Source organism: Mesoplodon bidens, assembly GCF_964165515.1.
Source record: "Mesoplodon bidens genome assembly, chromosome: 2".
NCBI lineage: Eukaryota > Metazoa > Chordata > Mammalia > Artiodactyla > Ziphiidae > Mesoplodon > Mesoplodon bidens.
The window spans coordinates 173318154-173342902 of NC_138177.1; the positions used below are offsets into that span (position 1 = coordinate 173318154).

Below are 24749 nucleotides of genomic sequence, written 5' to 3' on the forward strand. Positions count from 1 at the left end.
ATATGTATAACTGATTCACTTTGTTATAAAGCAGAAACTAACACACCATTGTAAAGCAATCATAATCCAATAAAGATGTAATAATAATAAATAAATAAATTTAAAAAAAAAGAAATATATAATAGTTGTGCACCTATGATGTACCAGCAATGAACAAGAAGACAAGGCCCTCAGGGGCTTCCAGCCCAATGGAGGAGTCGGTTGTGGTCAAATAGTAAATATGCTGGCAATGAGTAATTGTAAACCGAGGTGGGGGTCATGGTGGGAGGACCATCATTTCATATTCTAAGCTGTGTGGTCCTGAGTCTGTGTCACGGACAGTCAGGTGGTAGAGGGAAAGACTGATGGTGAGAAGGTAGCATTTATCTGATGCAAAAATTGCGAGCTCAGAGAGGTGAAGTGACTTGCCCAGGACCACACAGCAGGTATGCAGTGAAGCTGGAGTTCAAGCCCAGTCTCTCTGCAAACCCACTCCTTCTACCATATCAGAGAACTGGGAAAGACCTAAGACAGCAGACAGCAGTTGGACGAGAAACTGTGTGCTGGTCAGTAGAAGCCAAATGGAGCTGGGGGCCCTACTCCCCATGACCTGGGCGCCGCAGGGCAGAGGCCTGGCATCACCCCCAGCCTCGGTGAATGGGTATCTTAAAGCCACATCCAGCTTTCTCTTCCTCCCTCCTCCTCTCCCTTTATGGAGACACTAATTTTAGCCAGCCACATAGGCAGCCTGAGCTTTTAAAAATGGACTGATTTAGCCTTTTCCTTAATTGCTCCAAAAAAGTGCTTTGCATCTAGTGGGGAAGAGAATGAATATAACTCTATTTAGGTTAAAAATTTTAAAGCCAAATTCTCACTGGTCTGGCAAGAAGAGAGAAAGCACTTAACCTCATCTCGGTGGTCTCCCCACCCCCAGCCCTTCCCCCGCCACTCAGAGCCTCTGTGTCTGCCTCACAGGCCTAGACCCTACCAGGGGAGAAAGCAGGGACACACCGGGAGCTTCACCAGCCACTCAAGTGAGGGCAGGGCACTTCTGAAGAATGCACAGGGGAGATTTGCAAAATCTCCTTCCCTGACAGCCCCAAGAGGTGGCCAGGGCCCAGAATCCACTGATGGGGCAAAAGTCTACAATCATTTACCAGTTCTTGAAGTTAGCCCGTCCCTGGGTCATCTCAGCCATCCTCCCTCTGCAGGCTGGGGCTGCCAAGGCTCAGCCCAGGTTCAAATGCTGACCTTCCCAAAGGTTCTCTAAGAATTCCATTCAATAAACACTGAAAATCTGCCACGTGCCACGTACCATGTTTAGTGATGAGAATCCAACAGTCAATGAGGCAGGAATGCCCACAGGGCTGACCATAAATGTATGTGTTCCCCTAGTCATAGCTCAGTGTGGTCTGGCTCACTAACTATCAATTCATCCATCTACCCATCCATCCATCATCCATCTATCCATACATGCATCATCCATCTGGCCATCCACCCATCCTCCACCCAGCCTCCATCCAGCCTCCAGCCTCCACCCATCCATCCTCCATCCATTCATCTTCTATCCATCATCCAACCATCTTTCCATCTTTCATCCATCCATCTATCTTCCCATCCATCCATCAATACAAATATTTAATAAGTACATATACTGTGCCCAGAACAGTGCTAGGTACCAAGGTTGCAAAAATTAATAATACAGAGTAAATAAGACAGAGACACTGTCCTTATTGATTTCATGGAGTGGATGAGGCAGGCAAGTAAACAAGATATTTACTGAGGCAGAGACAGCATCTGGCTACCAAAAATAAACACACACACACACACACACACACACACACACAACCCTGGCTCTGCCGCATAACATGGAATTGTCTCTGGAGGCAACTCCCACCCCCACCCATGGATGACATTTCCTAGATGCCTCTTTATTTTCTCTTCCCTCTTCCACTGGCTGGAAAGGAGCCCTATGGAGCCCCAGGAGATGGCAGAGTCACAAGATATAAGGAGCCTGGATCTCTGAGTCTCTACATGGAGGAAAAGCGCCCACCTTCAAAGATACCCACAATGTAAGTTAAAAATACTATTTTTGAGACTGTGCCAGTGAAATTTGGGGGTTCATTTGTTACAGCAACAAGTGTCACCCTATCTAGTATAATTACATTTTACAAAGCACCTTTCTGTAAGTGAATGAAGGGATAAAAACATGTGATTTGATTCTTATAACAACTGCATGTGGTAGCTAATCGTTGCCCCCATTTATGGATGAAAATCCTGAGGCAAAGAGAAGCAAAGTAACTTGCTCAGAGCCACACAGCTGGTAGGTGGTGGGCCAGGCTTTGAACCTGACTCCTATATCCATTCACTTTATGTGACAACGTGCTCTTAGTTGGGGTACAGATAGGGAACCTCAGTGTGAACAGGAAGGGCGATGTCTTCACCTCCCTCTGGGTGCAGAAGTTGAGGCGGGGCATTTATCCCAGGGCCACCAGTGTGGTTTCTGTTACCAAGACACATGGAGGAGAAAACTAAAAATCTGCCCTGGGTGTTTCCCTCCCCATCCCGGACCAGAGGTCCCGAGCTGGGCCCCTTCCCCCCGCAGTCACTGTCTTTCTGCAGGGGCTTTTCTCAGTCCATAAGAGGAGCCCCTTTCCCTCCTCTCAGGACAAGAAGAAGCAAGGATAGGAGACACTGGGTTTCTACCCCTGGGAGGGAGCCGGCTTCCTTCAGAGGCCTGGCCCAAGTCTGGTTTCCACTCCTGGTTTGGCAGCCCAGGCAAACCACCAAGACATCTCCATTGGCCGGCCCAAGGCTGCCAGAGCTGAGGGGGCTCCGGGTCCCCTCTCCAGGCTGTCAGAGCCATAGTCAGAGCTGGTCGAGCCACTGGAACAGAGTGGCTGACAAAAGGCAGCCAGACAGGAACAAGTCCTGGACTTGGTGGTGGCAGGAAGCCCCACTGCAACCCCACAGAAGGGCTGCTGCTCTCCACTGAAGGCCTGGAGTCAAGTTCCTTCTCAGATGACATTTTTTTCTCCATGATTGTCTGGCTATCAGACAAGGAGATGGTGCTGTGAAATGAAGGATGCTGAGCTTTTGAGAGCAGCATCTGGGTGTCAATCCAGGCTCTGACACTCACCGACTGTGTAACCTCGGGCAAGTCACTAAGCCTCTCTGAGCCCCTCAGTTTACCTATCTGTAAAATGGGACTAATAATGCTTGTGTCACAGGGGATAGGGAGAGGATTAAATAGCATAGCAGGCAACTGATAATTTAAGAAGGGAGAAACAGAATCTGAGAATGTTCTAGCTAGAAGAGCCCTGAGAGATCTGGGGGGGAAAGTGAGGCCCACAGGGAGTCAGCCACTCACCTTGGGTGGAACAGAAAGGCAGGTGCTTATGATTTATCCTTCCTGCTTTGGTTTTGCCACCTTTACCTCTGCCTCCCTGTCTCCTTCCCACAGGAGCTCCTCGTCCTGGTGTGGAGAGTGGAACCGAAGAAGGGGAGGGGGAAGAAGCGGGTGACCCGTCTCTGAGACCCTCGTCACACTCAGAGGCTGGATCACATGGGTTTTCCCACAGCTTTTGCCGGTGGTGGTCGATGCTTTTGCTGGTCAGAGATGGCGCCAGATGCTGGCGTTGTTACACCTGAGCTGGTCCCTCATGTCTCATGTCTGTTCCCCTCTGTTCATGGGGGCCAAACGTCCGCCGCGATGACTGCTGGGAGGACTAAAGGCCGTGCCCTCAGGGCCTACCGTGCGGGGCACTGGCCCTGATCACACCGTCCTCTCCCTCACACCTCACACCCACCCAGAGGCACCAGCTCCTGCCCTCCATCCACCACCCTATTGCTCAGCCTCTGAGCCTTCACTGTGGGCAGGCGGGTGTCTGGGCCGAGAGCCCAGAGAGGGTCAGTGCCTGAGTGAGAACCTCATCCGGGCCCGGCAGTTGAACCAATGTCCAACCCAGAGCCCTCCATTCATGGGAGGGGTGGAGGGGGTGCACAGCAGGACTAAGTCTATGGCGGAGGCCCTTGGGAAGACTAGAGGGGTCCCCTCTGCTGACCCAGTCCTCCTTTCCTGCCTCTCACCCCTCTCCCACCTCCCATCCCTCCTTCCTATTCCCAACAGGGGTCAAAGTTCTCCATCCTGGAGCCCTCCCAGGTGGTCCAAGGTCCTGTCACTTTCTCTCCCTCCTTCCTGCCCCAGGATCCGCAAGTGAGGAATTCTCCCCCCTCGCTACCTGTAATGTTATATCGCTAATAAGATTAAAACATACCTCCCGGGCTTCCCTGGTGGCGCAGTGGTTGAGAGTCCGCCTGCCGATACAGGGGACACAGGTTCGTGCCCCGGTCCGGGAAGATCCCACATGCCGCGGAGCGGCTGGGCCCGTGAGCCATGGCCGCTGAGCCTGCGCGTCCGGAGCCTGTGCTCCGCAACGGGAGAGGCCACGACAGTGAGAGGCCCGCGTACCGGAAAAAAAAAAAAAAAAAAAAAAACCTCCCTCTTACAGCATCGATTCATAGCACTGATTTACCGTTGCTTCTCGGCTGCTACAAAACGGATGCACGGGCTGCCACCTTAATCTCTATCCAACTCCTCACTGCTGGGGAATAACTGCTAATTAATACCTTTCTGCTTCCCGACGCCTGACAGCTTTGAGGGCCATCGATACTCTGTGGGCTCCCTGCCACCTGGTCACTCACCTCCCCACTCGCTTGGGGCTCCAGCCCCAGGCCAGAGGCACCCTGGGGGTCCAAGGTGGAACAAGAGAAGGTGGGCTTTACCCCTTTCTTGGTCCTCCCACTGGACACGCAACACAGATAGACACAGCAAGCCAGCAAGAGGCGGAGCCTAATGCAGAAGGCACTGAGTCAGACCTCGGTCCAAATCCAAGCTCCTAGTCACACCAGCTCTGAGATTTTCACCTCTGAGTCCCAGGCTCCTTGTCTGCAAAATGGAGAACGCCACAGGACCCACCTCCTAGAGATGCGCAAGAATTCAGGGAGAACAGGTCAAGAAGGTACCAAACACAGTCCCTGGCCTCCTGCTTCCTTGGGGCCTTTGTCCCAGGCCTGGAGGGGGTGCCATCACCATGGGCCAGCTGAGCTCACAGCACTGGGGTCAGGGAATGGCAGGTGGTCATTCCTAGTGCTGGGGAGCAGGGTCCAGGGAAGACCCCATCAGAAGAAGTTAGCTACAGACATGCAGCCCGGTCAGGAGACGCCAACGCCGGAGCTCAGTGAGACTTTCCCTGCTTCTTTTCTTCTCCCATTTCAGCTCAAAAGGCACCTCCTCCAAGAAGCTTTCTTGGACCACGCAACCTAGAGAAGCTGCTCTGTCCCTAAGCCCCTGACTATCCCATAGCCCTACGCTCTCCTCACAATAGGGCATCATCCAGAGTTAGGCTATTTACCTACGTGTTTATTTCTGCCTCGCCCACCAGGATGTCAGTCCCATGAGGCCTAAGCTCTTGACTGTCCCATTCACATCGTCTCCCTCGGCACGTAGTAGAAGATCAAAAAGTATCTGATAAATGAATAACAAGTTCTCCATTAGTATTAGCTAATAATAATGACGATGACGATGATAAGCAAGGTTATCCCTTCCCTCTCCCCTCAAATGAAGAGCTGATTAAATGCCCTCTCTCCTTTAGTGGGGGATCCTATTAAAAACACCATTGCTACTGTGTATTCAGTGTCTACTAGGTGTCAGTTGAGAAACTGAGGCTCAGAGCAGTTCCATGCCTTGCCCCAGATGACACATCTAGCGGGTGACTCAGCTGCCATTCAGAACGAGGTGGGCCACGCATTCGAAGCACTCTACACGGCCCCCTGATAGGGCACAGCGCGTCCCACCAGGAGGGAAGGAGAGAGCTGCTTCTCTACCAAAAATATCCGGATGCCAGTGTTATCCTCCTGGAAGCCCGACAGCCTGCTGAGAGCTAGGCATTCCCTCTGGTCGCTGGTGGCTATAACATGACCAGCCTGGCGAGGAAAGCCAGCCTGATCTTGGAGGTGCACGGTCGCACAGAGAGGCTCAAGAACGCAGGACCAGGTGCATCTCACTTTGGACTCGCTCCTCCACCTCTCTGAACCAATTCCCTCTAGGGGTAGCTGCAGGACCAGATGGGGTTAGGGATGTGTGAACACACAGAATTATCATTCTAAATCCCCAAGTCTGCCTTTACCTGCAGGACAGCCCGGCTGGGGGCCCCGCTCTGTGAGGGAAGGAGGTGGCAGCCGTCTGCCTCCCCGGGACGTGAGAGGTGGTGCTGGGGAGGGAGAGGACGCCCCAGGACTGGGCCTGACAGATGTGCCAGCGGAAGCCAGCACGGGTGCTTTTAATAAAACATAACGAAGCGGGGGATCATTAAATATTTCGTCTAATTCCAGGCTCCCATGGGGGTGGGGTAGACCATTTGGGCTGGCAAAGGAGAAAGGTTTATAGGGGGTATCCTGAGGCTGTCTGGGGGCCGGGGCAGGCACAAGTTGGGGAGCAACAGCACTCAAGCCTCTGGGCCAGGGCCGGGGTGGGCGTGGGGCTTTCTCACAGGCCTCCCTTCCAGCTTGGAAAGAGGCAGAAATCAGAGGCTTTTCTCCCAGAAATGGTCCCCTCCTGCTGAGGACCTGGTACAAGCCACTGGCCCCTCTGGGCCTCAGTTTCCCTGTACATAGCATGAAACGAGGGTTGAATTTAACAGAAAAACGCTAGAACCTCCTCTAGCCCTGAGGAGGTCGATACTTCCTCCCCATCATGCAATCCATTCATTTTCAAATTCCTTCATTCAGAGTAAAGCTGAAGTAGAAGCCAGTCTGGAAAAGAGGCAAAGCTGAGCTCCTGGACCGATTTGGGGACAAGGGCCCCCTTAACCATTACCCTGAGTCACATTCTGGCTGCCCAAAGTGGTATGGGGGGTACCTCCATGGGAAACTGGGATTCCAAGGAGCACAGTTTGAAAACCATGGGTCTGCCAAATCCTGCCTAAACTCCCCCATCTCCAAGGCCCAGCTCATGTCTCAGAACTTCACTGGAGGCCTCCCTGATCATGAAACTCCCCTGGTCACTACCAAACATATCCCAGCTCTCGCCATCCTAACATTCACTGTGGCCAGTGATTATGCTTCGTTACTTGTTTGCAGCCAGGGTTGCACAGGGTCTGAGACATAGTAGATGCTCAACGATAGGGCCCCTCCCTGACCCCACACATCTACACTTGGCCAGCACACTTACCAGGCCCTATACTTCTTCATAGCAGTTATTACTTCCTCTTGTTATATATTCATGTATGTACTCTGGAAGGTAAGCCCCAGGAGGGCAGGCTTTATCTTTATCTGTTTCTATTCACCACCATATCTCTAGTGCCTAGCACACTATCTGGAACGTGGTAAGTGTCCAGTTTGTCAGATGAATGAAAGGATGGGTGAATGGATGGATGGATGGATAGATAGATGGATATATGGCTAAAAAATATATGGCCAAAGAAAGAAGGAATGAATTCTCCCTTTCTTCCCTGAGTGGGTATGAGTCTGCCAGGCATAATAGGTTCATTCAGAGCTCAAAATGTCTTTGACATGAATCTCCAATGATGCTATAAGCACTGGAAAGGCAACTCTATCCTTCTTCCAGATCCCACAGCATCCACACGGGCTCTTATCAGTTCCATAAACACTTCCTGATGCCTGCTCTGTGCCAGAACTACACCAGGTACAGGAAGCATGGAGATGAGTTACAAATGGCATCTGTGCCCCATGGTGCTGTGAACATAGTAGGTGCACAGAAAATGTTCGTTGAATAAATGATGTCTAGGGCTTCCCTGGTGGCGCAGTGGTTAAGAATCTGCCTGCCAATGCAGGGCACACGGGTTCGTGCCCCGATCCAGGGGGATCCCACATGCCGCAGAGCGGCTGGGCCCGTGCGCCATGGCCGCTGAGCCTGTGCGTCTGGAGCCTGTGCTCCGCAACGGGAGAGGCCACAACAGTGAGAGGCCCGCGTACCGCAAAAAAAAAAAAAAAAAAAAAAAATGATGTCTAAAGTGAGACCTGAATGATGAATAGGACTTAGTCTGAAAAAGGAAGCAGTTTCCAGCCAAGGGAATGACAAGTGCAAAGGCCCTGGGGCATCTAGGACCACCAAGTCTTTAGTGCTGAGGTCCTATGTGGCAGGAGGGTTAGGCTTTTTGTCCAGACTCATATCCTCCCAAGTGGTTTTCCACAGGTGGCACCCAGTGCTCTTCCCAGAACTCTGTGCACAATAGGTCCCCTCTGAGGTCATGCTTTCTGGGGAATGAGAGGGAGGGGTGATGAGCCATAGCCCCTCCCATTGCCGTGAACATCTACCTGGCCACCTCCATGCCCACCAAACCCCACACTCATCTGCTCGGACCCACACACTGAACTAATTTAACCACTGCAAATACCTCTTCTGTCTCCTTTCCAAGGGAAATAATGTTATTTAAGTAAAGCCCTTTAAATTTTAAACAGCTGGGTTGGACTTCCCTGGTGGCGCAGTGGTTAAGAATCCGCCTGCCAGTGCAGGGGACATGGGTTCGAGCCCTGGTCCAGGAAGATCCCACATGCCGCGGAGCAACTAAGCCTGTGAGCCACAACTACTGAGCCCATGTGCCACAACTACTGAAGTCTGCGTGCCTAGAGCCTGTGCTCCGCAATAAGACAAGCCACCACAATGAGAAGCCCGCGCACCGCAACGAAGAGTAGCCCCCTCTCGCCGCAACTAGAGAAAGCCCGCGCTGAGCAACAAAGACCCAACGCAGCCAAAGATAAATAAATGAATAAATAAATTTTAAAAAAATAATAAGTTAAATAACTAAAGAGCTGGGTTGTGTGCTCTCTGCGGGAAGCTTTTAGCAGCATGCTGGAAAGAAAGAATAATAACGAGGCCAGAGACAACAGAGCAGAGCTGAGCTGCCACCCAGTGACTGCCCAGGCAGGGGGCCCAGGGCCAGGTCCCGCTGCTGCTGGAGCCCCTGACCCCCTCCCCCAGAGGCATGTAGGAGCAGGATGGGAGGTCCAGAGAGCCCCAGAATCACGAAAGGTCAAGTTGGAAGGGATCTCTGGCAGAGAAGCAAGAAGGCAAAGAGGACAGGAAGCAGTTAAAGCGTGAGACATCCTACGTTCAAAGCTCAACCACTTAGTAGCTGTGCAAACCTGAGCAAGTGGCTTAACCTCTCTGATGATATAGGACTTTCCCCAACACCTCAGTGGATTAGTCATCCCCTCTTCTACGTTCCCATAAGGACTTGGTAGCTATTTCAAGTTTAGAATTTTCAATATTATTCCATAATTTATTTGTTAGCCTGCCTATCTGCTCCAGGAGACGGTGGACTCCCTGAGGACAGGCACTGGGTCTCATTTGCACCTTAGTGCCAGACCTGGCACAGGGTGCGACTCAGAGCAGGTGCTCAGTAAACGGCTGCTGAATGGAACTGAAATGAGGCCGAGTTTGTGCTCCAAGGAAATGAGTGGCTATTGGAGCATCCTCATCACAGACAGCTGCTCTTAGCAACATCGCCTGGAGGCAGGATGCTTCATCCCAAAGGTGGGAATTTGGAGGCATCAAATATGTCTTAAAGGAACTATTTTGGACCTAGACGACAGTACTCTCCTTCCCAATCTTATTATCCATCCAAGAATCTTAGAACTGGGTCATCCAGACTCACTCCTTTGTTTTGTGGACCTAAGGCTCAGAGGAGTGGGGGAGGGTAAGCGAGTGATGGTGCAAGTTGATGGAGGCGTTGAAATCAGATCCAGGGCTGGTGTCCTTTCTACCGAACCGATGTTTTCTATGGTCGCTTGCAGGATGAGGCCAAGTGGTACAGAGAAGCTTTTTTAAACATTCAAATGGTCACATGTTTAGTATGAATTAAGAAAAAAGATGCCTACTCAGTACAACAAGCCTATACATTATTCCTTTGTAAAATACAAATGAAAATAGAGGGAATCAGTTTAAATTTGATTTTAAGAAAATCATGATGTAAGAAATAACCTGAGTGGGATGTAGATAAAGTCATGAAGGGGGTGACTGAAGCTTGGCAGTCTCTGCACTGTGCCCCAGGGCATGGTTCAGAGCTGGTGACCAGAAAGCACCACTCTACCACCCAGGGACACGAGCATGGCAGGCAATGAAAGCTCCCCCTGAGACCCAGGCCCGGGCCAAGAGGTGGCCCAACAGCACTACGGTGGATGCCCCGCAGCCTGCACACAGGGGAGGTCCAGCCTGGGACACAGTCCCATATTCAACTGGAAACGAGTCTCATCTAAATTAATGTGAACAGTCAGGTAGATGGAAAGGCGGCTGAACAAAGGAATGTCACCTCCACCAACTTGGACACTGAGACCCGAGGGGGCTGTTGGAGTTTTTCCTAAGCAATACTGACCTCCAGTGAGCGATCGATCCCCCCCTCCAAAGGAGCTGTCACTGAGCCAGTAGGCAGGGCTGAGACCGACCTGCAGGGGGACAGGGCTGTAGCAGGGCTGGGGGAAGACTGCAGTGTCGACAGACAGCATGCGGGCAAGGGGCAGGGGCACTCTGTCTTGCCCAGAGCACTTCAGAGAATAACTAAGCCAGGGAAGAAATTGCCGCTGGTATTTGTCACAGCTATTTCAGCAAAGCACCGAATGTATAAGCGTCTCGAATTTCAACTGGCAAAATTAGGCCTCATCAAAGTCAATCTGCACAGTCAAGGTAGATGGAAAAAAAGGGCCCGACAAAGGAAAATAGAGGGACACGAGGACAGTCCCCTGAGCCAACTAAGAAGCTGGGAGCCAAAGGGGCTGTTGGTGGCAGTTTTCCCAGGAAACAGTTACTCCATTTAGAAGCCAGCTGCCCCCCGGCCCCAGACTCTGGCGACTTGCTGAGAAGGTCCCTCTAAATGCAGAATTGGCACTCTCAGCTTTCAGATGAAGGATAAAGGTCTGATGACCCAAAGGGCTAACTTCCTCACTGATAACTCCCTTCTACCCCACCTGCAAGGGAGGAGGCAGCGTCTGGCAAGAAGAGCTAAGACTTGGTTCGTGCCCCGGTCCGGGGGGATCCCACATGCTGCGGAGCGGCTGGGCCCGTGAGCCATGGCCGCTGAGCCTGCGCGTCCGGAGCCTGTGCTCCGCAACGGGAGAGGCCACAACAGTGAGAGGCCCGTGTACTGCAAAAAAAAAAAAAAAAAAAAAAGAAGAAGAAGAGCTAAGACTTGGAGAGCACCTGCCTTTCCCCTTGGGAGGAAGGAACTCTGAGCCCGTTCCTGATGGATGTGGACCAGACTGCACATGGTAAGAGCCAGTGGGGATGGCAGGAAGGATTACCTAAACGGATCTAAGAAGAAAGAACCTCTCTGTGGGAAATGGGCTGGAAAATAGACTGGGGAACGACGCATCGGTGTGCCCTGGGGTGGAGTAATCAATCGGTGCGATGGACCAGGGGACAGGGACGTGTAGGGACATTGAAGAGTCTTGAGCAGAGACAACACATCACAACGGTCAATACCAGCAGCGGAGGGTGCAGGCGCTTCCTCTCTGCAAACTGCAACGTTCTCCCAAAGTTACCTGTCCCTTCAAGTTCACGTGCCCCTGAAAGGCCAGTTCCACGTTCGTAAAGCCCCGTACTCATATGCTACATTTTGGCTCAGGAAAATCTAGCATCTAGCACAGGATGGGGCATAAGGGCAGGCATTTTATTACCGTGATTGTTATTAATATAAGTAGTGACCAATTATTTATTAGCATCACACGTCGTCTCTTTTCATCATCTTAGCAACTCTGTTGGGTATGTAGTGCAACCTCCATTTTCTAGACAGGGAAACTGAGGCTTCGCTTAGCAGGATGGTGTTATATCTCTGCTGTTTGCTCCCCAGCTCACTCTTTTCCCTTCTCCACCTGTTCTGTGCCTGGGAGCCCAAGTGCATGGGCTTCCAACTGAGTTTGGTCAATGGGCAGCATCAGCAAGAGACCCAAAGGCAGGAGGAGGATGAAATTGAGGTGTTTCTTCCTCCAGCTCCCTGCCAGGTCCCCAGGAGTTGGCTGTATCCGTCTACCCAGAGCTACAGTCCTGCACGCAGCCCTCTTCACACAGCCCTCTCTCCAGTTGCTACAGGTGGTGGTAACTCCCCACTGTTCCTGGCCCCAAGGGGGGCCCTCCCTAAACCCTAAAGCCAGTAGTCCCTTTAATAAGCCCTTCATGGACCCCCCAGGTTGAGCTTGGTGTTTCCTGCTGGAACCTGGTTGGTACGGAGAGACAGAAAGTGTCCCCAGATTACAGAGCTTACAAACAGTGGCACTGAAACCCCAGCCCTCCTCTGCCTCCAAAGTTCATGTCGTTCCATCTGAACTGCGGTTTCTCAGCCACAGACATTCACACCCGCAGCTGCCCAGATTGGCCACATCTGCGTGCCACCTGCTCCACTATGCACTTAACATTTTTCTTTAACTTGACTCATTTTTTTTACTTAAATAAGCCATTTAAAAAAGAGAGAGAGAATTTAAATCACTGCCCCAAATGGCAAACCAGTCTCACTTGCCTTCATCCATCCTTCCTTCAGAGGATGACTGAAAAAGAATTATAATGAAAACAAAACACTGTTATTAAAACTTTTACTCCCTCTGGCTCACTGCAGGCACATTGCCCTGCACCTGTTTTTGTTGCAAAGAGAGATTAGCAAGCGAGGGAGCATTAAAGACATGATGGCATCAGCCTGAGGCTTTCTCCTTGGCATAACTAGGTGGACAGCGTGAGAAAGGAACAGGGAAGACCCTCCCTTGCTGTGATTCCTTGGTATTTATTGCCCGTGGGGAGGCCCCACCTAAAGAGGAACATCGCCCTAGACCTGCACTCTCCAATAGAACTTTCCATAGTGATGGAGACGTCTTACCCACAGCTGTGCTGCCCAATACAGGAGCCACCTGCCACGTGTGGCTATTGAGCCCGTGAAATGTGGCCAGTGTGGCTGAAAAACTGAATTCTGTTTAATTCAGTTAAATAAAAGCCGAGACACCTTGTTGAGTTTTAATGTAAATGTCAGTTGTCACACACAGCTCCATGTTGAACACAGCTCTGGAACGTAAGCCCCATGAGGGCAAGAACTCGCCTATTCATTCTCCTCTGGATTTCTAGAACAGCACGGTGCTTGATTGCCAGGAGCATTCAATTAATTCTCGATGCACCAGTGGATGAATCAGTAATTGAATGAATGAATGAACTATACTGCCTCTTGCAACAAGAAACTGCTCTCTGCATTCAGACTGTCCTGGGAACCACTAGCTCTTCCTGGTTAAGTAACTCTATTCCTCCCCACCCGGTTGCTTGCCTCTCTCCTCCCACCAGGCTCCTCAGTGGGGAGACAGGCTTAGGAATTTGACGTCCAACATGCCTCCTCCTCTCCAAGCTGAGCTCAGGTCCACTTCTCTGCTGCCACCGAGCAAACAAAGAAGCTTTTGTGATGTGGTTGCTTTTGCTGCCCCCATCTCATTCCCTCCGCCCCTGACTGGGATATTAGGTGCTTGGTGACAATTAGCAAGGTATCACCTGCTTCCGTAGAACCAGGCACCTGGCCTTGGGTTACGGTATGGCCTGAATACCCACTTGACAAAATCCTGCGCACTCCGGCACTGAGCACCAGCTCTAGATGCGGACGCCACCCACCCTCTGGCCATGCCAGCCTCTGTCTTCACCTTGCCAGGGCATCCGAGCTCCTGCATTGCCCCCTCCCCGTGCCCAGCCCTGCACGATGCCAGGGCAGCCGGTGATGGACGCCTTCCTTTGGGGCAGCATTAAGCAGCGCGGAGGAAGAGATGGTGCTCAGAAGATAATGGAGGCGCCAATGATTGGTGACAAACAGCCCCACTGGAGGAGCGCTGAGTGCCTCTGCAGAAAGAGAAACAAAAGGGCAAAGGGAACAGCTTGGCAAAGGAACAAAAAAACCCAACAGCTCAGCTGCCTCTCTCCCTGGTGACTCCCAAGCTGCTCCTGTGATGTATGAGGCTGGGGGTTGCTCTCCGCTGGAGTGCCCCCAAGATCCCCACCCAAGTCTGGGGCACCCTGATGCTCCCCACGCAAGGCTCTTGGGTGGTGGGTCTGCCTGACTGAGCCCTGGGATGTCCCCCAGGACCTCGAGGGAGAAGACCTGCACCTGCCCACCCCACCCCCAACCACGTACACACACATCACGCACGGTTGGAGGCCAACGGGAAAGTCACTCTCTCTGGCCTCAGTTTTCTCAGCTTTAAAATGGGGGAAAGGATATAGTGCATTTAATCTCCCAGCTCCCTCCTGGCCCCAATGCTCTGTAATTCCAAACCTGAGGACTTGCTCCATGTGGGAAACCTACAATGTACCCCTCCTCCTGGGCACTGGGGCTTAGTAAACACTTCCTCCTCTTCAGACTTGGGGGCATTCCAAACGTCATCATAACAGCAGCAGCCACTTTTCCCACACCTGCTGTGTGCTAGGTACCCTGCATACAGACCCCTCGTATTATGTGAATTTCCCCTTCCCAGCAGCCCCACCCCACGAAGCCACCATGATGAGTTGCCTGTTCAGCTGGAGACATCAAGGCTGCAAGCAACGAAGAGGTGATCAGAGCTCTCACACTGGACAAGTGGTGGAGATGGAATCTGAACCCAGGCCAGACCCCGGAGCCCACCCCCCCTGGGGATGTAGATGCTTCTCCCCAGGAGAAGCTACCCCCATCACACTTGGTTCCGGCTCAAGCTGGAACAGCTCCATTCCAGGCGGGGGCCTGGCTTTCCCTCCTTGCCAGGTCTGGACACTGTGGGAGAGGTGGGCAGTGTCCAAATAATGGCATTTCTGCCACCAGGCCATTGTCTCTTTGGGCACCCCAGAGCAATCATTTATAACACAGTGGCTTTCCAAAGAGTTTCCGGCTTCAGGTGGCCCAGAAAACCCAAATTAATCTTCCTAGAGCCCTGCTCTGGGAATGTCACTCCTCTCTCTTCAACTGCCCCCCGTAGCCCCCAGGCTCAAATCCAGACCCCTGGCCCTGGCGAGCAGGCCCTGGCCAACAGCTTCAACCTCATTCCCCACTTCTCGGTGAGCACCTTATGCTCAAGCGAGGCCAGCTGCCTCCCTGTCTCCCACCCTCACACGGCCTGACGGCGTCCTCACTCCCCACCCAGGGCTTTGCACGTGCTGTTCTCTGGCCTGGGATTCCCTCCTTACCTCCCAAGATTGTTTCAATCCCTCAGAGCCTTCCTGGGCCACTTCCTTTAGTTTCCAAGGATTTATTCTTGGTATCCTTGTATTGGCCATTTATTATACATAATCTTTTATTGTTCTCAAATGAGCCCATGCTGTGTGGGGTGGCCAACGAGCCCAAACTCCTTAAGGGAGGTCTCTGCCAGTCCAGAATGAGGTTGGCACAGCTGCTCAATTAACAGAAGTGACTGGATCTCTTAACAGAAGTGACTGGCTACCTTGACTTGACTCCAAAGTCAGCTTCCAGGGGAGGGAGAAGAAAGCACAAGCTTAATGAGCCTCTCAGAGGGACCCCGTGGCCAGCTGACCCCATCCTGAGGGTCAGGAGGAAGGGAGGGGTCAAGACTGAGGGCTAGTTGCATGCCAGGGGCTTTCATGTATTCATCTCATTTATCGCCACGACACCCTCTATTTTCAAAAGATGGGGAAACCATGACTCAGAGAGGTAGTGACTTGCCCAAGTATACACTCTGCTAGGAAGTGGCCGGGCTAGGCTTTGAACCCAGTTCACATGAAAACCAAAGTATATGAATTACCACCAAGTGGCTGTTCCACAGAGACAGTGATTGAGGAAGGGTGGGCAGGCCCAGCAGCGTGCTGGGAAATGTTGAACAGCTAGCTCTGGGCTGGGCAGAGCTCTGATCTGCAGTGTTTGCTCATTCCATGGTATAAATACTCCTGCCCTGGTCAATTTCAAGCCACCAGTAAGGTAAACTCAGAGCTGGGGAGAGATGTGTAAATCAATGCCCGGGTGTGAATCCAGCTCTGTCCCTCACTAGCAGTGGGATTTTAGGCAAATCACACCATCTCTCTAAGCCTCATTCCTCATCTGTAAAATGGGGAGACTGTTATCTCCAAAATGGGAGTTTCTGGGAGGCTTTAATATGACTTTGTGTGAACATGGCTAGCACGGGACTTAGCACATAATAGTTGCCCCTTCCTTCCTTCCTTCCTTCCTCCCCCTCCTTCCTTCCTTCCTCTCCCTCCTTCCTTCCTTCCTTCTTTCCTTCCTCCCCCTCCTTCCTTCCTCCCCCTCCTTCCTTCCTTACTCTCCCTCCCTCCTTCCTTCCTTCCTCCTCCTCCTTCCTTCCTTCCTTCCTCCCCCTCCTTCCTTCCTTCCTTCCTCCCTCTCCTTCCTTCCTCCCCTCCTTCCTTCCTTCCTTCCTGCCTCCCCCTCCTTCCTTCCTTCCTTCCTCCCCCTCCTTCCTTCCTCCTCCTCCTTCCTTCCTTCCTTCCTTCCTCCCCCTCCTTCCTTCCTTCCTTCCTTCCTCCCCCTCCTTCCTTCCCTCCTTCCCCAAACCCTGCACCCATCACCAAACAAGGAGAACCCAGAAGGAACAGGAAGCCCTTTAGTCTTCCCTCCACCTTCTACTGTTGGCTCATCCCCCAGACGCCAGCCGTGATGCCAGTTTGAGTGATGGTGGGCAGAGCTGGACAATGGACACATTCTCACACCAGAAAGGGCTTCCAGAGGTGACTGAGCAGGGCCAGGAAACAGGCCCCGGGCTCAGTGTCTGGAGCAATCCCCAGATTCAGGGGAGACATCATTCATTCATCAGGCAGTCAGTCATTCAACAAACACATCTTGGAGATTTGCTCAGAGCCAGGCCTTGTGCCAGAGCCAGTGGTGCAGGGATGCCTGCCCTCAAGACCTCTCTGTTCAGTGGGGAGACCAACCGATGACCACTTCCAGCCCCAGAGGAGGGTTGTTTTAACAGCATGTTGCCAAAGTGCTGCTGGCAGCGCTCACAGGGGACACCTGAGTCAGCAGGGGTGGGGGGTGTGGAGGGCAAGAAGTGGGTGAGCAGAGACTTGGAGGCAGGTGTACGGGGAGTCAGGGGCTGTGCTGCCTGAGGGCAGATGTCTGCTCTCTGAGCCAGGAAAGGGCAGAAGTGGGGGAGGAGGTGGAGGACATGGAGCTAAGGCCAGAAACCTCTGAGCAGGCCAAGTCTGTGGGGCAGAGAGGTGGCGGCTCCGGTCCCCAGGCAGTGTGACTGCATCAGCAACCTCCCCCGTAGACTGGGGATATAATACCCATCTGGGCAGCCGTGGAGGAGGGAGGAGGTCTCATCAGCAAAATGGCTACACCAGCACTCAGCTCACAGGGCAAGCTTTCTGGTCAGTTTGCTGGCCTGTGAGCTCATGGGGAGCTGACCTGTCTCATTCCAAAAACCTAGGGGTGTGGGGGGGTGAATGAAACAGCACAATGGGTCGGGGAGGGAAGGGAGGCTGAGTGTGCAGCCACAAAATCCAGATTCCAGTCCAGCCACTTCCTACCACCATCTTTTCATCTCCCTGAGGCTCAGTTTCCCTGGCCTATTCAGTGGATACAAGAGTAGCCTCCTTCACGTCTGATGTGAGAACTAAATGGAAGGATGGGCGTGGAAGCATCTCGTCAGCACTCAAGTACCACCAGCCTGTAGAGAGTTAGGATGTCTGGAGTCAGAGTATGCATCACTTTGATTATCTGAGAGTCTTCAAGAAGGACAGAATGTAGTTCCAGGAGCAGAAATTTACCAACAGGGAGTTCACCTGTGAATCCAGCCTAAATTTCACATGCTATAAGCCTTTGCATACGCTTTTCTGTAGAAAGCCACACACCCGACAACTCTCCACGTACCCCAGCACCAGGACGCACATGTCTAAAGGCCAAAGATGCTTTATTCATCCGAACAACCCACCATAAGCGGGTTCTTGGTGCGCATCCACCATGTGTTTTGTGGGAAACAGCAGAACCAGACAGGGTCCCTGCCTCCATGGAGCTTCTAGTCTACTAGGGTAGGGGATGGGAGGGGCCCAGTGAGACTGGTTCTACCCCCGAATTTCACTGGGAGAAACAACTTGGGTCTTGGGTCTTGACTGCACCCAGTGTGGGTGTGGATGGGGGACAATGCGTCGAGCCTCCAGGGAAAGCCAGGGAGCAGGCGGGGGAATCAGTCACCCCCAGGCAGCAGGCCGTGAACCATCCTCCAGGAGTTACCAAGAGTGGTAATCAGCAACTCTAAGGCTCATCATGCCTAGGGAGGGTATCAAGTGGAGTCCTTCTCTTATAAGAGGCAGAAATCAACTCCAGACAACTCAAGCCAAAAACATGCCATAAGCTTTTGCTTATAAGTTACAAAAGCCATAAGCTTTTGTAACTGGTGAAACATTATGGGGAATTCATGGAACACAAGGACAAACTGGAGCCTGGTATTGGGAGGACCCATGCTGCTTGAGCTGGAGCAGCTCTGACATAACCATGGTTAATACTGGTAACAGTCATCTGAGTCCACAGGATTAAGCTAAGAGCTTTGTAGGTCATGATTCGTTCCATCCTGTCAACACCCTGGGAGGAAGGTCCCATCATTATTAGCCCTGGGGAAACCAGAAAAGTACAGCGTCTTGGGGGCCCCCATTGATAAGGGGATTTTCCAGTAGTTCTCTGTCTTCCTCTGTTCAATATTCAGCTTCCAGGGAGACTTTGTCAGATGGGCTCATCTTGGGGGTGACTTAGCTGATTGTGCCACCTACCAAGATGGCGTGCAATTAGTAGGGTGGTGAATAATTCCCCAGAGCAAATCTGACGTGTTGCCGGGAGAAGTAGGAATGGCTGGTGGACACACCAAACGCCAGACTCCTTTCCTGGGTGTCACGATGTCCTTTCCTGCTCCTTTGGGTTGCTACTCTCTAAACCTCTAGCTCCGTACACACTGTATTTATTTGCTCCATCCGTGGAATCTTGGCCAATAGGTCTCCGTGATCACAAGCCCCCTCTGCCACCGGACCTCACTGCAAGTGTAAAGGTGGCTTTCAGGATCTCACCCACCTGGTTCCTTCCCAGGAACTTCATCCTGAAGACAAACGCCTCTTAGGAATTAATGTACCATGTTTCACCTCCACTGACATTTATCGTTTAAAGCAGGGGCGCTTTGCACCCTCTTGCCTATGGTAGAAGCTGCTGCATTCCTGCTTCCAGCGAAGAAAAAATAAATCCTTTCTCCTCTCCTCCAGGAGCGGCAGTGTCTTTGGATTGCTTCAGACCTGGGTTTGAAACTCCTGGTTCTTCCACTTAAAAAAGATTCTGAGCCTCATTCATTATTTAAGAAAGAAAAGAAAGGAAGGAAGGGGGGAGGGAGAGAAAGAGGGCGGTATCTTGGGCCTCTTGTCCTCACCTGCAAAACATGGCTAATGATACCGCCTCATGGACTGTTTAAAGCATTTAATGCATAAAGACCATCTAACAGGTGCGTGATAAATGGGAGCTATCAGTAATATCACTCTTCTTTCTCCCAGTCTTCAACTAGACTCAAGAAAGACAGCCTTGAGTTGAGCTGGCCTCACCACACACAGTCCTACCTCCAGTTCTTTGCTCACACAGGTTTCCCTCCCTGGCGCATTAGCCCTTGGCTTATTAATGTTCTCCCTTTGCTACAAGGTCTAGTTCAAGTTCTCCCTCCTCTCTGAAGCATTCCCTTTATACCCCCCAAGGAATCACTCTTCCCCCGAGAACCTCCTGTAGGGGATATCAATCCACTTTGCATCTAGCAGGTATCAACAAATTTCCACCTGGATTGTCATTCCTCTTTATGAGTACATGCCCGACCTCTTGCCCCACTGGAATGACGGTCACCGTCATAGGTCTTTCTCTTTTCAGATGTGCCCTGCCCACAACAGATGCCCATTCATTCTCCTGATGATGACAAGGGCTTTCAGGGACACCCCGTCTCCCATCTGTGCAGATGAACATACTGGACAATTTTATCTCACTGGGATTTGGGAAAGAGTAAGGCATCCAGACTGGGCATTGGACACAGTACAACTGTCTGTGTGGCTGGAGCCGAGGAAGTGACTGAGACCCCTTCTCACCAGGAGACAGCAGAGCACAGAGGGAAAGAGACAGTCCCGGGTCTGAATCTCAGCTTGCCACTTACTGACTGGGTGGCCGTGGACAAGTCACTTAACCTCTCTGAGCCTCAGCTTCCCCATCTGGAAAATCACTTTAACTCTGAGGGTGGCTATTAAACAAGACAAGAAGAACAAATCGCACTGCACAATGCTGGCACATAGTCAGGGCTAAATAAATGAATTTCAAGGGGGCTGGGGATGGAGCAGAGGTGGACTGGGTGGAAAGCCAGGTTAGATGCCTCCATGGATCCCAGGAAGCCCAGTTAACAGAACTAACCAGCCTGCTCTTTGTTTGGCTCTTTGGTCTCCGGCTTTGAAGTCACCACTGCTATAACCCAGAAACCCAAGCAAGTCACTTAAATCTCCTCCACCGCCCCTCCCCCACCGCCCCTCCCTCCAACAGTAGCAAGGTTCCGGTCTGGGTGAGACAGATGTTCTGAAAAGCTGGGGTAGCCAGGCCAATCTAAGGCATCACTGGTACCTTGCCAGCCCTTGCCCACACGCCCTGTCCAAGGAACGCTGGAAGGGAAGAGGGAGCCTGGCGCTGGACCAGGCGGGACCCGGAAGGCGCCAGTACTCATACCATTAACAAATCTTAAAACTCTGGACCTCAGTTTCCTAATCTGTGAAAAGAAGAGCTTAAACCCTCTGGCAATGCACGAGGACTGTGCAGCAGTTAGCACGTGCTGGCCACACTGCAGCTGATCCATGTAATACTGGCTATTGAAAAAAAACAAAAACCCAGCTATGATCCAAGGAGAGGAGCAATGTTAGATTGTTTAAGGTGAAGGCTGCGGAAAGACCGTTCGATGCCGGGTCTCAGCACCCGCTTCTCCCAGGGCAGCTGTCCTTTTGTGCCTATCATCTTGCCCAAGGCAACAGGTTTAGGGGGTGGTAATCAGTTCCTACACTAAAAGGGTTCTCCTGATAAAAAATAGAAGTTTCAGAACCAATGAAGTAAGTGAGCTCGGAGGTCGCTTTCAGCTCTAACATCCTCTGCACTTAAAAAGCAAAAACGAATTCAGCCTCTCAGGAAAAACTCCAGTTTGCATCTTGGGTGGGAAGAGAGTGGGGTTTATTGCTGGCAGAGGGGCCAGGCTGGGGGCGGGGCGGCAAGGGGAGCAAGGGCGGAGCAGCCTGGCCCCCCGGCAAGGCCCTTAACTCCCCCGCCAGGGGCTGAGAGAGAACCTGGTGGGGGCCTGAGCCCCGCCCCGAGCCCCCGGCGTCGGGTGGAGATGGTGAGGGAGCTTAAGTACGTAAAGTCTTCACCCCAGCTTGTGCACGCACAGCCCCCCTGCAGTCTCGGTGCTGCGGCTTCCTCGGCCCAGACGAGTCCGCCCCCGCATCCCACCCACCCGTTGACACGCGGCTGCCAAGAGAGAACTGGAAGGGCCTCTGGCTGGGGCCTTTGGCGCGCCCTAACTCGGCCTGCCCACCGCTAGCCTTCGCGGAGACTTTGCCACGGCCCAAAGAGGCAGGTCCATGAACCACTCTCTTCCCCGCGCCCCCAGGGCTCGGTGCCCTCTCTCTCCCGGGCCACCGCCCAGGCACGAGGGCATGACTGCCTTCCCAGAAGTGCCCAGACCAGGTAAAATGGGAACTGAGGAGATAAAAACCAAGTGGGTTTCTCCTCTTGGGAGTCAGATACTGGGGAGTGGAAGCAGGGGCAGGAACTTCCAGCCCAGCCAGTCCTGTGTGCAGCCGACTGCTCTCTCCTCCCTGGGCACAGACCCACCTCTCCACAAAGGTGAGCTCCTTGGCTCTGCGGCCCATAGGAACAGAACCGGCGAGGGCGCACTGGCCGTGCCTCTCCCTAGTAGTGACCGCCATCGCCCCCCACTGGGCAGGCGTGTTTCTGAATGGACTTTACCCTCTCCCCGCCCTCCGAAGCAGCCCCTGGCAGGTGGTCCGGCACAGCCAACTGCCAGATGCACGGCTCTCGGTCACGTCCAGGAACGGCGCCCTCCCCCGGCAAGCCGGCCTGTTGCATCTCGTACAGACCCTTCTCGTGCTCCCACCCCTTCGTGGGCACGGATTTGGAGCGGGTAAGGAGGGATCCCACTCTCGAGCACTCTCATCTCTGCAGGGAAGGGAGGGCTCCCCGGCTGCCCAGGACCCCTGCGCGCGCCCCACGCTCGGAAAGTTTCCCATCTGCGATCCGGATCAGCGCTCTTCCCTCACCCTGAGCAGCGGAGCTCAGAGGCCATGCCGGCTCCCCCCGGCCCAGAGGCGCTCACCCCCGGCGCCCGATCCCCCAGCCCCCAGCAAGTTGCAGAGGCGGGCGAGGGGAGTGGAGGCACCAAGACGCCGGCTCAGCTCTCCGCAGCCCCGCAGCCCGAAGAACGCTGCTCGCGGGTTCTGGGGAAGATCGCAGGGTGGGGTCCTGACGGAGCGGGGTTTCCCACCAAAGCCTTTCCCACCAGTCGCCATCCTCACCCCTGCCGCGTCTCTCTGGTTCTGCGCATTCCGGGGGAAAGGGGTGCTCCCCTCCGGCCCCCAGCCATCCCCGCTCCCTTCAATGTCCAGGTGAGGGCTCCAGGTGCCTTTCAACAAAGCCCAGTGCCCTCTCCGTTGCGCTGGAACCGGGACACCACCCCCTCCCCGCCCCCATATAACCTTTCCCTCTAAAGGCATCCGAGGGAGGGAGCCGTCACCCCAAAGTTGGGGGGAGATTTTCATCCACTTTGGAAGGTCTGTTGTTCCAAGGGTAGGGGGACAAAGTACAGGGCTGGCGTTACTTCTGGTTTACACCAACCCCTCCCCGCTCTCTGCCAGCAGGACCACCATTCAGGCTCGAATTCTGCAGCCTCTCCCATCAGCAGACCAAGCACTCTTCAAGGACCTCGGGGTAGACGGGGTGCGGTTATTTTAGGGGAACACCTCTTCCCGGAAGGCACTCTCAGAGTTTGGCTAAGCACCTCCCGGTGGGGCAAGGCACACACACGGCAGAGGACAGAGATGGTTCCCCCACCTTCATCACCCAGTTGGGCTAGGGACTGAGACCCTACTGGTCACAATGGCTATGTTTTGGCACCCCGCATCCTCCTCCGCCTCCGCGGCAGAGCCAGGATGTAACTCCAGACGGGCTGGTTCTGGGCATCCAGGTTTGGTTACTAGGCTTAGCGGGGAATCGCGGACACGCACCCTCTAGTCTCCGCGCCCACGGCCCTTTGCCGGTGCAGCCTCCCTCCTGCCCGGCTCGTAGCGAATGTGTTGGCTCGCTGCCCGAAAGGTGCCGGGGTCGCCAGGTTGGACTGCCGCGCCACTTAAGACCCACCAGGCGGCGGCGCCGGGCTGGAAGCATCGAGGATTCGGCGAACCCTGGACCCTGGAGCTGCGGAGGCACCAATCACTCTCTCTAGGGACCTCCTTCCAATGGGTTCAGCCCAGCCGGGACCAAGTCCATGCGGGACGCACACACACCGCTGCTCACACCTTCTCAGCCCCCGGACGCGTCCATGCCTCCCTCCACACTAGAACCACACACTCCACTGCACGCACACACACTCCTGGCCCACGAAACAACACAACCCCCGCATGCCTGCACCTCCACACATCCCAGAGACGTACACTCCTGCTCAAGTGTCACATTCCCACCTCCTATGCACACACGCCCCGTGCCCCCCCCAACAGAAATACAGCCACTCCCTGTCACACATCCCTAAAGGGTCCCATACACTTGGGACACGCGTGCAACGCCACACCTCACACACTCATCCACCCTGTAACACGCTCACACATGCGATGACACAAGCTCACACACTTCACACCCTCACCGAGAAGCTGGCACCTGCTCACACCCCCAAACACTGGCTCACACGCTTTCTCACACACACACCTTCTCTGTGTAACTGACATGGACACTCAAACACCCCTCCAGACACTCGCTCGCTCACACACCATCACACACACTCACATCTCCAAATGCACTCCGGCAGCCTCTCCACACACAGCTCCCTCCCGGACACCCTCACACAGAGACGCAACAAAGACACACGCTCATACACACGCGCACACGCACACCCTGGCACAGACCCACGAGCGCTCTCTTCAAAGGAGACATCCTCCCTCCCTCGTCCAGCAGATCACCTCTGCAGACCCCCACGCCGGGAGCGGGGCTCGGACCCGGAGCCTCTCCGGAGCGACCCTGGCCCGCGCCCGCCGCCAGCTGCCCGCCCCCGCGCGCATCCCCAGCCGGGCTCCGGCCCGCGCCCGCGCACTCACCGCGCGCCAGGTCCAGGATCGCTGTGAGCAGCAGGCAGGCGCAGCCGCGGAGGCTCGGGGCGGCTCGCATGGTGCCCAGCAGCTGGCGGCGGCGGCGAGGCGGCGGCGGCGGCGGCGGCGGGGCCCCTCGCCATGGGCTCAGGCGCGCTCCTGCCTCCGGCCGCCGGCCGAGGCAGTGGCGGGCAGCACGGGGCGCCGCGGGGGCGCCCCCATGCCGTCGCGGCCGGGCCGCCCGGGCGCCGGGCTCGACTCGGCTCGGCCTCTGCCGGGCGCCGCGACCCTCGCGCTCGGGGCGACCTCCGGGCGCGCCGCAGCTCCCGGCTCCTCGGCTCCGCGCGGTGTCCACCGAAGCCCGGAGTCGGATCGGCGGCAGCGCCGGAGTTTGGAGCCGAATCGCGCTCTCTCCTCCTCGCGCTCGCCTCTCCCGGCTGCGCGAGCG

The 24749-nt window shown here is 53.9% G+C and overlaps 1 protein-coding gene across 1 annotated transcript in view; it reads right to left on the reverse strand.

The window, feature by feature from the left end:
* Positions 1 to 24380, reverse strand: part of IGSF21 (immunoglobin superfamily member 21) — a gene marked incomplete at both ends in the record, with an annotated part of 257433 nt that extends 233053 nt beyond the window's left edge. The window contains one exon of the mRNA XM_081226148.1: positions 24311 to 24380. Coding sequence (XP_081082274.1) covers positions 24311 to 24380 — 70 coding nt within the window. The remainder of the gene's footprint in view (positions 1 to 24310) is intronic.
* Between the last annotated feature and the right edge of the window lie 369 nt (positions 24381 to 24749).